The following is a 13987-nucleotide window of genomic DNA, read 5'->3' as shown; positions in this document are numbered from 1 at the left end:
AAAACCTCCTTCCATCAGCAAGGGCATTGAAGATGAAACGTGGCTGGGTCTTTCAGCATGACAATGATCCCAAACACACTGCCCGGGCAACGAAGGAGTGGCTTCGTAAGAAGCATTTCAAGGTCCTGGAGTGGCCTAGCCAGTCTCCAGATCTCAACCCCATAGAAAATCTTTGGAGGGAGTTGAAAGTCCGTGTTGCCCAGCGACAGCCCCAAAACATCACTGCTCTAGAGGAGATCTGCATGGAGGAATGGGCCAAAATACCAGCAACAGTGTGTGAAACCTTGTGAAGACTTACAGAAAACGTTTGACCTGTGTCATTGCCAACAAAGGGTATATAACAAAGTATTGAGAAACTTTTGTTATTGACCAAATGCTTATTTTCCACCATAATTTGCAAATAAATTCATACAAAATCCTACAATGTGATTTTCTGGATTTTTTTCCCCTCATTTTGTCTGTCATAGTTGACGTGTACCTATGATGAAAATTACAGGCCTCTCTCATCTTTTTAAGTGGGAGAACTTGCACAATTGGTGGCTGACTAAATACTTTTTTCCCCCACTGTATGTCTCTAATATGGTCATACATTTGGCAGGAGGTTAGGAAGTGCAGCTCAGTTTCCACCTCATTTTGTGGGCAGTGTGCACATAGCCTGTCTTCTCTTGAGAGCCAGGTCTGCCTAAGGCGGCCTTTCTCAATAGCAAGGCTATGCTCACTGAGTCTGTACATAGTCAAATCTCTTTTCTGGATTTTGATAATTAGCGGGTATTGGCCTAATTCTGCTCTGCATGCATTATTTGGTGTTTTACGTTGTACACGGAGGATGTTTTTGCAATATTCTGCATGCAGAGTCTCAATTTGGTGTTTGTCCCATTTGGTCAATTCTTGGTTGGTGAGCGGACCCCAGACCTCAGAACCATAAAGGGCAATGGGTTCTATAACTGATTCAAGTATTTTTAGCCAGATCCTAATTGGTATGTCAAATGTTATGTTCCTTTTGATGGCATAGAAGGCCCTTCTTGCCTTGTCTCTCAGATCGTTCACAGCTTTGTGGAAGTTACCTGTGGCGCTGATGTTTAGGCCGAGGTATGTATAGTTTTTTGTGTGCTCTAGGGCAACGGTGTCTAGATGGAATTTGTATTTGTGGTCCTGGCAACTGGACCTTTTTTGGAACACCATTATTTTTGTCTTACTGAGATTTACTGTCAGGGCCCAGGTCTGACAGAATCTGTGCAGAAGATCTAGGTGCTGCTGTAGGCCCTCCTTGGTTGGTGACAGAAGCACTCTCTCTGTCTCTCTCTCTGGTCATGTGGCTCTGTCTGCTGCATATACATGTATATTCAGACAGCGACGTCACTGCAAAACACTAAAACACTGCCCAACATGGTGTCACAGTCTAGCCAGACTAAGACCAGAGCTGACTTGAGTTATGGCACAGATATGAATAAAGTACTTCCTCAGCACAGAGAGTAGATTATTTCTCAGTTGTATGACTCAGCATGGAGGCAGGATTGAAGAACCTGAATAGCTTGGGAATGGACCAGGGTGGGTATGGGAGTGTGTTTCAGTCTAAAGAGAGCCTGGTTGCAATTGGTCCCCTGGCCTGGTCTCAATGACCTGTCCCCTGTACAGTGGGGAAAAAAAGTATTTAGTCAGCCACCAATTGTGCAAGTTCTCCCACTTAAAAAGATGAGAGAGGCCTGTAATTTTCATCATAGGTACACGTCAACTATGACAGACAAATTGAGAAAAAAAAATCCAGAAAATCACATTGTAGGATTTTTAATGAATTTATTTTCAAATTATGGTGGAAAATAAGTATTTGGTCACCTACAAACAAGCAAGATTTCTGGCTCTCACAGACCTGTAACTTCTTCTTTAAGAGGCTCCTCTGTCCTCCACTCGTTACCTGTATTAATGGCACCTGTTTGAACTTGTTATCAGTATAAAAGACACCTGTCCACAACCTCAAACAGTCACACTCCAAACTCCACTATGGCCAAGACCAAAGAGCTGTCAAAGGACACCAGAAACAAAATTGTAGACCTGCACCAGGCTGGGAAGACTGAATCTGCAATAGGTAAGCAGCTTGGTTTGAAGAAATCAACTGTGGGAGCAATTATTAGGAAATGGAAGACATACAAGACCACTGATAATCTCCCTCGATCTGGGGCTCCACGCAAGATCTCACCCTGTGGGGTCAAAATGATCACAAGAACGGTGAGCAAAAACCCCAGAACTACACGGGGGACCTAGTGAATGACCTGCAGAGAGCTGGGACCAAAGTAACAAAGCCTACCATCAGTAACACATTACGCCGCAAGGGACTCAAATCCTGCAGTGCCAGACATGTCCCCCTGCTTAAGCCATGTCTAGGCCCGTCTGAAGTTTGCTAGAGTGCATTTGGATGATCCAGAAGAGGATTGGGAGAATGTCATATGGTCAGATGAAACCAAAATAGAACTTTTTGGTAAAAACTCAACTCGTCGTGTTTGGAGGACAAAGAATGCTGAGTTGCATCCAAAGAACACCATACCTACTGTGAAGCATGGGGGTGGAAACATCATGCTTTGGGGCTGTTTTTCTGCAAAGGGACCAGGACGACTGATCCGTGTAAAGGAAAGAATGAATGGGGCCATGTATCGTGAGATTTTGAGTGAAAACCTCGTTCCATCAGCAAGGGCATTGAAGATGAAACGTGGCTGGGTCTTTCAGCATGACAATGATCCCAAACACACCGCCCGGGCAACGAAGGAGTGGCTTCGTAAGAAGCATTTCAAGGTCCTGGAGTGGCCTAGCCAGTCTCCAGATCTCAACCCCATAGAAAATATTTGGAGGGAGTTGAAAGTCCGTGTTGCCCAGCGACAGCCCCAAAACCAGGTCGCAGTTGGCCAGGTCGCAGTTGTAAATGAGAACTTGTTCTCAACTGGTTTACCTGGTTAAATAAAGGTGAAATAAAAAAATAAAATAAAAATAAAAAACATCACTGCTCTAGAGGAGATCTGCATGGAGGAATGGGCCAAAATACCAGCAACAGTGTGTGAAAACCTTGTGAAGACTTACAGAAAACGTTTGACCTGTGTCATTGCCAACAAAGGGTATATAACAAAGTATTGAGAAACTTTTGTTATTGACCAAATACTTATTTTCCACCATAATTTGCAAATACATTCATAAAAAATCCTACAATGTGATTCTCTGGATTTTTTTTCTCATTTTGTCTGTCATAGTTGACGTGTACCTATGATGAAAATTACAGGCCTCTCTCATCTTTTTAAGTGGGAGAACTCGCACAATTGGTGGCTGACTAAATACTTTTTTTCCCCACTTTATGTGTGAGCTATTACATAGACATATATGACATACACTGCTACTGTAGTACTCTATGACCTGTGTAATGTAGAAGTACAAGTGATCCAGTGTATTGAGTAGACCATTAACCTGTGTATTAACCCTTTCTTTTAGCTCTAGTGGAGGACCTCCTGAGGACCCCTGTGGTACGAGTGGCGGGCTCCGGCTGGTCGTCATGGGAGACGTGGTCCGCCTGCTCCCAAGACTGTGCCAAGGGGTACCGTACCCGCAAGCGCACCTGTACCACCCCAGAGGGCAAGGTTGCCCCCCCAGCCTGCAGGGGTTCGCCAGTAGAGTACCAGGACTGCAACTCTCAGGCCTGTCCAGGTAAAGGGGAAAAGAACATGCGCACACTCACAAACACACTGTTATGCACTGTTACGTATTGGGACAGTCTTCAGTCTGGCAGGTATACACGTACACACACACAGACACACAGACACACACACACACACACACACACACACACACACACACACACACACACACTGCTCCCATAACTACAGTACCAGTCAAAAGTTTGGACACACCTACTCATTCAAGGGTTTTTCTTTATTTTTACTATTTTCTACATTGTAGAATAATAGTGAAGACATCAAAACTATGAAATAACACATATGGAATCATGTAGTAACCAAAAAAGTGTTAAACAAATCAAAATATATTTTAGATTTTAGATTCTTCAAAGTAGCCACCCTTTGCCTTGATGACAGCTTTGCACACTCTTGGCATTCTCTCAACCAGCTTCACCTGGAATGCTTCTCCAACAGTCTTGAAGGAATTCCCACATACAGTGAAAGTATTCACCCCCCTGGCATTTTTCCTATTTTGTTGCCTTACAACCTGGAATTAAAATAGATTTTTTGGGGGGTTGTATCATTTGATTTACACAACATGCCTACCACTTTGAAGATGCAAAATATTTTTTATTGTGAAACAAACAAGAAAAAGAAACTTGAGCGTGCATAACTATTCACCCCCCCTCCCAAAGTCATACTTTGTAGAGCCACATTCTGTAGCAATTACAGCTGCAAGTCTCTTGGGGTATGTCTCTATAAGGTGGCACATCTAGCCACTGGGAATTTATCCCATTCTACAAGGCAAAACTGCTCCAGCTCCTTCAAGTTGGATGGGTTCTGCTGGTATACAGCAATATTTAAGTCATACCACATATTCTCAATTGGATTGAGGTCTGGGCTTTGACTAGGCCATTCCAAGACATTTAAATGTTTCCCCTTCAACCACTCGAGTCTTGCTTTAGCAATATGCTTAGGGTCATTGTCCTGCTGGAAGGTGAACCTCTGTCCCAGTCTCAAATCTCTGGAAGACGGCAACAGGTTTCCCTCAAGAATTTCCATGTATTTAGCGCCATCCATCATTCCTTAAATTCTGACCAGTTTCCCAGTCCCTGCCGATGAATGTTCTGGAGTGATGGTGTTCTCGGAGTGATGAGAGGTGTTGGGTTTTTACCAGACATAGCGTTTTCCTTGATGGCCAAAAAGCTCAATTTTAATCTCATCTGACCAGAGCACCTTCTTCCATATGTTTGGGGAGTCTCCCACATGCCTTTTGGTGAACACCAAATGTGTTTGCTTCTTTTTTTCTTTAAGCAATGGCTTTTTTTCTGGCCACTCTTCTGTAAAGCCCAGCTCTGTGGAGTGTACGGCTTAAAGTGGTCCTATGGACAGATACTCCCAATCTCCGCTGTGGAGCTTTGCAGCTCCTTCAGGGTTATTTTTGGTCTCTTTGTTGCCTCTCTGATTAATGCCCTTCTTGCCTGGTCCGTGAGTTTTGGTGGGCGGTCCTCTCTTGGCAGGTTTGTTGTGCTGCCATATTCTTTCCATTTTTTAATAATGGATTTAATGGTGCTCCATGGGATGTTCAAGGTTTTGGATATATTTTTATAACCCAACCCTGATCTGTACTTCTCCACAACTTTGAGAGCTCCTTGGTCTTCATGGTGCCGCTTGCTTGGTGGTGCCCCCTGCTTAGTGGTGTTGCAGACTCTGGGGCCTTTCAAAACAGGTGTATATATGCTGAGATCATGTGACAGATCATGTGACACTTAGATTGCACACAGGTGGACTTTATTTAACTAATTATGTGACTTCTAAAGGTAATTGGTTGCACCAGATCTTATTTAGGGGCTTCATAGCAAAGGGGGTGAATACATATTCACGCAACACTTTTCCGTTATTAATTTTTTATAATTTTTTAAAATAAGTTATTTTTTTCATTTCACTTCACCAATTTGGACTATGTTGTGTATGTCCATTACATGAAATCCATATAAAATCCATTTAAATTACAGGTTGCAATGCAACAAAATAGGAAATACGCCAAGGGGGATGAATACTTTTGCAAGGCACTGTATGTTTTTCCTTCACTCTGCGGTCCGACTCATCCCAAACCATCTCAATTGGGTTGATTGTGATGGCCAGGTCATCTGATGCAGCACTCCATCACTCTCCTTCTTGGTCAAATAGCCCTTACACAGCTTGGAGGTGTGTTGGGTCATTGTCCTGTTGAAAAACAAATGATAGTCCCACTAAGCGCAAACCAGATGGGATGGCGTATCACTGCATAATGCTCTGGTAGCCATGCTGGTTAAGTGTGCCTTGAATTCTAAATAAATCACAGACAGTGTCACCAGCAAAGCACCCCCACACCATCACACCTCCTCTTCCATGCTTCATGGTGGGAACCACACATGCAGAGATCATCCATTCACCTACTCTGTCTCACAAAGGCGGTTGGAACCAAAATGTGTCTGTTGCTTGAACTCTGTGAAGCATTTATTTGGGCTGCAATCCGAGGTGCATTTTTTTTTTTTACCTTTATTTATCCAGGTAAGCCAGTTGAGAACAAGTTCTCATTTACAACTGCGACCTGGCCAAGATAAAGCAAAGCAGTGCGATAAAAACAACAACAACACAGAGTTACATATGGGGTAAAAAACATAAAGTCAAAAAATACAACAGAAAATATATATACAGTGTGTGCAAATGTAGCAAGTTATGGAGGTAAGGCAATAAATAGGCTATAGTGCAAAATAATTACAATTAGTATTAACACTGGAATGCTAGATGTGCAAGAGATTATGTGCAAATAGAGATACTGGGGTGCAAAAGAGCAAAATAAATAACAATATAGGGATGAGGTAGTTGGGTGGGCTAATTTCAGATGGGCTGTGTACAGGTGCAGTGATCGGTAAGGTGCTCTGACAACTGATGCTTAAAGTTAGTGAGGGAGATAAGAGTCTCCAGCTTCAGAGATTTTTGCAATTCGTTCCAGTCATTGGCAGCAGAGAACTGGAAGGAATGGCGGCCAAAGGAGGTGTTGGCTTTGGGAATGACCAGTGAGATATACCTGCTGGAGCACAGACTACGGGTGGGTGCTGCTATGGTGACCAATGAGCTAAGATAAGGCGGGGATTTGCCTAGCAGTGATTTATAGATGGCCTGGAGCCAGTGGGTTTGACGACGAACATGTAGTGTGGACCAGCCAACAAGAGCGTACAGGTCACAGTGCTGGGTAGTGTATGGGGCTTTGGAGACAAAACGGATGGCACTGTGATAGACTACATCCAATTTGCTGAGTAGAGTGTTGGAGGCTATTTTGTAAATGACATCGTCGAAGTCAAGGATCGGTAGGATAGTCAGTTTTACGAGGGCATGTTTGGCAGCATGAGTGAAGGAGGCTTTGTTGCGAAATATGAAGCCGATTCTAGATTTAACTTTGGATTGGAGATTCTTAATGTGAGTCTGGAAGGAGAGTTTACAGTCTAACCAGACACCTAGGTATTTGTAGTTGTCCACATACTCTAGGTCAGACCCGTCGAGAGTGGTGATTCTAGTCAGGTGGACGGGTGCCAGCAGCGTTCGATTGAAGAGCATGCATTTAGTTTTACTAGTGTTTAAGAGCAGTTGGAGGCTACTGAAGGAGTGTTGTATGGCATTGAAGCTCGTTTGGAGGTTTGTTAACACAGTGTCCAATGAAGGGCCAGATGTATACAAAATGGTGTCGTCTGCGTAGAGGTGGATCTGAGAGTCACCAGCAGCAAGAGCGACATCATTGATATACACAGAGAAAAGAGTCGGCCCAAGAATTGAACCCTGTGGCACCCCCATAGAGACTGCCATAGGTCCAGACAACAGGCCCTCCGATTTGACACATTGAACTCTATCTGAGAAGTAGTTGGTGAACCAGGCGAGGCAGTCATTTGAGAAACCAAGGCTATTTAGTCTGCCAATAAGAATGCGGTGGTTGACAGAGTCGAAAGCCTTGACCAGGTCGATGAAGAGTTAACTCTAATGAACTTATCCTCTGCAGCAGAGGTAACTCTGTGTCTTCCTTTCCTGTCGCGGTCCTCATGAAAGCCAGTTTCATCATAGCGCATTATGCTTTTTGTGACTGCACTTGAAGAAACTTTCAAAGTTCTTGAAATTTTCCGGATTGACTGACCTTCATGTCTTACAGTAATGATGGACTGTCGTTTCTCTTTGCTTATTTGAGCTGTTCTTGCCATAATATGGACTTGGTATTTTACCAAATAGGGTTATCTTCTGTATACCACCCCTACCTTGTCACAACACAACTGATTGGCTCAAACGCATTAAGAAGGAAAGAAATTCCACAAATGAACTTTTAAGAAGTCACACCTGTTAATTAAAATGCATTCCAGGTGACTACCTCATGAAGCTGGTTGAGAGAATACAAGAGTGTGCAAAGCTGTCATCAAGGCAAAGGGTGGCTACTTTGAAGAATCTTAAATATCAAATATATTTTGATTTGTTTAACACTTTTATGGTTACTACATGATTTCATATGTGTTATTTCATAGTTTTGATGTCTTCACTATTATTCTACAACGTAGAAAATTGTAAAAATAAAGAAAAACCCTAGAATGAGTAGGTGTGTCCAAACTTTTGACTGGTACTGTACATCTCCAGTTGTGGTTAGCATAATACACACTAACACACATCACTTGGGGAGAGACATGTATGCTAATGATAGTCCTTTAAAGTAATGCTGAGGGGATCATTAATTAGCTAATGGCTAGCATGGCAGCGGAGCAGAACCCTGCTAAGAGGAGTCCTTGGTTACAGTAGCTGAGTCAGTCCAGCGTTTGAACTAAAGCTCCTCATCATCACCATAATCATGCAGTTGGCCTGCTTTAACTAGAGCTAATTGCACCTCCGCTCAGCTCAGCCCAGCTCTCTGTGCCTCTGTTGTATATTATGTGACAGGGGGGGAGGGGGGGGGAGGGGGGGTACCTGATTGCGAGAAAGAGGGACAATGAGAGAGAGAGCGAGAGAGACACAGAGAGAGGTACTGATTGAGAGAAAGAGACTGTGAGATTGAGAGAGGAGAGGGAGATAGCTAAAGAAAATGGATTTGACAAGAGTGAGATGGAGGTCGAGGTGGAGAGTGTGAGAGAGAAATGTCTATAATGAGACCTTGTCCTGATTGATCTACCGTTATCATACATATACAAGGCTTCTGTTTACTGGTTCTTGAGATACTCTCTCTATTTTCTTCTTTCCCCCAAATATCCCTCCCAGTCCCATCACCAAGCACTCAAGTTGCCAGACAGCCAGAGCGGTTTGAGCCATGCACTCCCAGTTGCCAGACAGCCAGAGCGGTTTGAGCCATGCACTCCCAGTTGCCAGACAGCCAGAGCGGTTTGAGCCATGCACTCCCAGTTGCCAGACAGCCAGAGCGGTTTGAGGCAACCAAAGCAGTCATGCCCCACTTCACTGTCCCTACTGTCTAATCCAATGGAGTAAATTGAGTTTTCTAGAGCAGACAGACGAGGGGTCCGGGTCAAGCCCAGCTCCACTCACCTCTCTCCACTCCCTCCCTCCCTCCTTGTTTCACTCACCTCTCTCTTCTCATCACTCACTCTCTCAGCTCAAACACTCTCATTCAGAAGGCCAGACTGACTGCAACTGCCAATGTGAGGGGAATGACAACACACTCATCTTTATAGAAGGGTTAAGCACAGGGTAGTTGTTCTGAGGAGTTTTAATCACAGACATGGGTAGAGACCATTGGGCAGCAGGAGTCTTAGTGGTTCTCTAATGGGCTGATCCATCTGATCTTCTAGGTAGACTTTTAGTGTGTCTGCTGCAGCTAGAGGAGAATAGCATTTCATATGTTTATTTTTGCCTAGTTGGTGATGAAAGAGGTATCTGACCTTGGTTGAGTGTTTTCGTGTGTGTGGTTTGTGTGTGTGTGTGTTTTCCTGTCCAGTGAGTGGAGCCTGGTCCTGTTGGTCGTCCTGGTCTCAGTGTTCGGTACCCTGTGGTGGAGGGCACTATCAGCGTACCCGATCCTGTAACAACCCCAGCGCTGACAACGGAGGCGATATCTGTATCGGCCTACACACTGAGGAAGCGCTGTGCAACACACACACCTGTGACGGTAAGGCAAACACACACACACACACACACACACACACACACACAACACATCCATCAGAGTCACAGGCTTCCCTGTCCTTTACATCAGAAAGATCATTGGCTCTAATCAATGCATTGTAAGTCTATCATGATAATTACTCACTGATCAATACTGTGCCAGTCAGCACCTTGTTATGTCACTCCAGAGAGGGGTGTGAAAGAGGTGCATATTGGGAAACGGAGTTCCCATGCCTATTCCCTGCAGTGCTGGGGCCTGGAGTCAGCCCAATTGTGTCTGACAGTGTACCTCATTGCCCAATAATGTGTGACGATAGGATGTGATATTTATACTGTCTATCTAACCAGGTCCTCTGCTCTGTGCGTTCCTCTGTTCACAGTCTGTGTAGTGCCTCTTCTTCCTATAGGACTCTGTAATGTGTATCAGTGTGAGCAAGCTACAGCTAATCCTTGGTAGAAAGTTACGCTAAGACATTCCTCTGAATAAGCCCACAGCCCTAATGAGAGACAATACTAATCTAATCTCTTGTCTAAAGAGTTTATTTTTTGTTTTATCTGATTCCTATCCTAATCCATTCTTTATTTCCTGGAGTTTGCTAGCCAGTGTCACTATTTATTGTGTTCCTGCTGCGACGTGTGTGTGTGTGTGTGTGTGTGTGTGTGTGTGTGTGTGTGTGTGTGTGTGTGTGTGTGTACGTGTTTAACTATACTTGTGGGACTAGAAGTCCCCCCAAGAATAGTAAACGAACATACCATTTGACCAACTGGGGACATTTTGTTCGTCCCCACAAGGTCAAATGCTATTTCTAGGGGGTTTATAGTTAAGGTTAAAATTAGGTTTAGGGTTACGGTTAGGAGCTAGGGTTAGTTTTAGGGTTAAGGTTAGGGTAAGGGTTAGGTTTATGGTTAGGGAAAATAGGATTTTGAATGGGACTGAATTGTGTGTCCCCACAAGGTGTGTGTGTGTGTGTGGCTGTGTGTGTGCTCATTCAGGGAAGGGGTCCTGGGTGGCGCAGCGGTCAAAAGGCACCACTACAGCCTAGGCTGAAATCCGGGTAAAGCGGGCAGTGTGATAAGAAGTAGGTCATGTTTTGGAGGACGCATGACTCGACCTTTGCCTCTCCCGAGCCCATTGAGGAGTTGCAGAGATGAGCCAAGGGACCTAATTCAGGGAGAAAACGCGACAAAATATATATACACAAGCTTGTGGCCATATCACCCTGAACACACCTGTTCAGGGTCAGGCCTGGTTAGTATTGGGACTGGGAATACCAGGTGCCGTAAGCTACAAAACATTTTAAATATATAAGAAATATGTTGCCATCTGGGATGCAGACTTGGATGCATGTCAGCCCCTTTTGGCATCACGCGGTTAATGTTCTCTTTTGACGTAGGGCTAACACTTCCCGTTAGCAGTGTGTGTGTGTGTGTGTGTGTGTGTGTGTGTGTGTGTGTGCCTGCACGCCTGCGTGTGTGTTCACCTTCGTTTGTGTGCCCCTGCTTGCGTCCACAGTTTGCCATGCTAAAGTCTTGTCCTCATCTGTTTTCTGCTTCGGTACATTTACTGACAGGCAGGACATTGGTCATCTATTCCCTACAAATACAGTGAACCTCCAATTAGCCAAAAAACCTTGTGTCTGTCAGTCCCCGGCCAATCTGATGGCCTTGTCAGAGATGGCTTGATTAAATAGATTGTGCTAACTAATGGAGGACAGGAGGGTGTGTGTGTGTGTGTGTGTGTCCATATTAGGACAGCCTCAGAGTCGCAAGGACACCAACTCCCTGTGACTCTGAGGCTGTCCTAATATGAATACCATCCTAATATGGATGCTGTACCGTGGGGGTTGTATTGTGGTGTTCTATGTAGACTGGCGTGGGGAGATCAGAGAGCACATGGAGCAGCTTCAGCAGCCTGTGACTGAGAGGCTGACTGATAGGAGAGGTAAACAAAATGGCTGAATGCCTTTTGGCATCATGCGTTGGAAACTGGGTTCTGGTAGAGGGTCTTTCCTATTTACTGTACACAGGCGCCTGTCGGCCGGGAAACATGGCTAACGCTTGGCTGTAGACACAAACATCTCGCCTATGCACTAAACAAACTATGGGTTTGCTTTCTCAATACAGTTTACCTCACAACTACTTGGGTCTGTTTGTATATGGCTAGGGTTGTTTGTGGCTGTGCTGTGATGGGGCTAGTTTGTTTGTTGTCATGCGCTTGGGTGGTCAAGTTGGGTTCCAGGCATTTTCAGAATGCAGCGGTTACCTCAACTCAGGGTGAGTCCTTGGTCATTTGTCTGTGAACTGACGGTCGTGTGTGTGTGTGTGTGTGTTTGTGCGCGTGCGTGTGTGTGTGCGGAGGCGGCTGGATGGCCTGGTCTCTGTGGTCAGCATGCGATGACGTAGGGCTTCAGGTACGCAGCCGGGTCTGTGGGGCTCAAGGATCTGCCCCCTGTGTGGGAAACAACACTGAGCACAGGGACTGCAATGAGATTCCAGGTGAGCCATACACATCTTCATCATACACTACCGGTCAAACGTTTTAGAACACCTACTCATTCAAGGGTTTTTCTTTATTTTTACTATGTTCTACATTGGACTGCAGACCAAAGGACAAATTTCCACCGGTCTAATGTCCATTGCTCGTGTTTCTTGGCCCAAGCAAGTCTCTTCTTGTTATTGGTGTCCTTTAGTAGTGGTTTCTTTGTAGCAATTCGACCATGAAGGCCTGATTCACATAATCTCCTCTGAACAGTTGATGTTGAGATGTGTCTGTTACTTGAACTCTGTGAAGCATTTATTTGGGCTGCAATTTCTGAGGCTGGTAACTCTAATGAACTTATCCTCAGCAGCAGAGGTAACTCTGGGTCTTTTATTCCTGTGGCGGTCCTCATGAGGGCCAGTTTCATCATAGCGCTTGATGGTTTTTGTGATTGCACTTGAAGAAACTTAAAAGTTATTGAAATGTTCTGTATTGACTGACCTTCATGTCTTAAAGTAATGATGGACTGTCGTTTCTCTTTGCTTATTTGAGCTGTTCTTGCCATAATGTGGACTTGGTCTTTTACCAAATAGGGCTATCTTCTGTATATCACCCCTACCTTGTCACAACACAACTGATTGGCTCATACGCATTAAGAAGGAAAGAAATTCCACAAATTAACTTTTAAGAAGGCACACCTGTTAATTGAAATGCATTCCAGGTGACTACCTCATGAAGCTGGTTGAGAGAATACCAAGAGTGTGCAAAGCTGTCATTAAGGCAATGGGTGGCTATTTCAAGAATCTCAAATATCAAATATATTTTGATTTGTTTAACACTTTTTTGGTTACTACATGATTCCATATGTGTTATTTCATAGTTTTGATGTCTTCACTATTATTCTACAATGTAGAAAATAGTAAAAATAAGAAAAAAACCTTGAATGAGTAGGTGTTCTAAAACTTTGGACCGGTAGTGTATACATCATCATCATAACCGTTATCATGATCATCATCATCGTTCATAATCATCACTATCATCATTATCATAACCGTGATCATCATCATCATCATCATCATCATCATCGTCATCATTCATAAACATAATTATCATCACCATCCTCGTCATCACCTCCACCATTATCATAACCACTCTGAGATAATAACCAGATAGTAAGACGCATCATACACATAGGGACAGTTTCTTGGACACAGATTAAGCCTAGTCCAATACAAAAAAGCATGGATAGTCTCTATTGAAAGTGCTTTTTAGTCCATCCATGACAAGGCTTAATCTGTCTGGGAAACCGGCCCATATGGAATTTTTTTAATTATTATTATTATTGTTTAATTCACACCTGCACTTTTGGAGCTTGGAGCTTAAGTATTTCACTGTACACTACAACTACATCTGTGACCCTGTGCATGTGACAAAATGAAAAATCTAATCAAATTTCCCCCACCCCACCAGAATAAGATTTTCTATCTTAATTTGTGCTAATCAAGTCTCAGTAAAGAAGGCTTCTTAGAGTGCTCCTCGTATGAGGACCTTGTTAAGGCTGTTTCCTTTCCTTTAGTTTTAACAGAGTAGTGATCTTTCCGGCCCTGGCTGCCAGAGACAAGACAGACGCAATTAGTGTCCCAAAAGGCACCCTATTCCCTGTATAGTGCACTACTTTTGAACAGAGCCCTATAGACAGGTTATCTGACAACGTCACAAAAATGATGCGCGC

General features: G+C 43.9%; 1 protein-coding gene across 4 annotated transcripts in view; it reads left to right on the top strand.

Annotated features, from left to right (window-relative positions):
* LOC121555194 (semaphorin-5B) overlaps nucleotides 1-13987 on the top strand; it is a 300942-nt gene that overhangs the window by 273452 nt on the left and 13503 nt on the right. For 2 of the 4 annotated variants that reach the window (XM_041869033.2, XM_041869032.2), the window contains exons 18-20: nucleotides 3469-3681; nucleotides 9610-9780; nucleotides 12135-12272. In XM_041869033.2, the coding sequence (XP_041724967.2) occupies nucleotides 3469-3681; nucleotides 9610-9780; nucleotides 12135-12272 (522 nt within the window). Of the gene's footprint in view, nucleotides 1-3468; nucleotides 3682-9609; nucleotides 9781-11643; nucleotides 11719-12134; nucleotides 12273-13987 lie in introns of all 4 variants that reach the window. The other 2 variants (XM_041869030.2, XM_041869034.2) reach the window with 2 other exon arrangements.

Source organism: Coregonus clupeaformis, chromosome 40, assembly GCF_020615455.1.
Source record: "Coregonus clupeaformis isolate EN_2021a chromosome 40, ASM2061545v1, whole genome shotgun sequence".
Lineage (NCBI taxonomy): Eukaryota > Metazoa > Chordata > Actinopteri > Salmoniformes > Salmonidae > Coregonus > Coregonus clupeaformis.
Note: the sequence above shows the minus strand (reverse complement) of the source record. Positions and strands in the feature narration are given on the sequence as shown.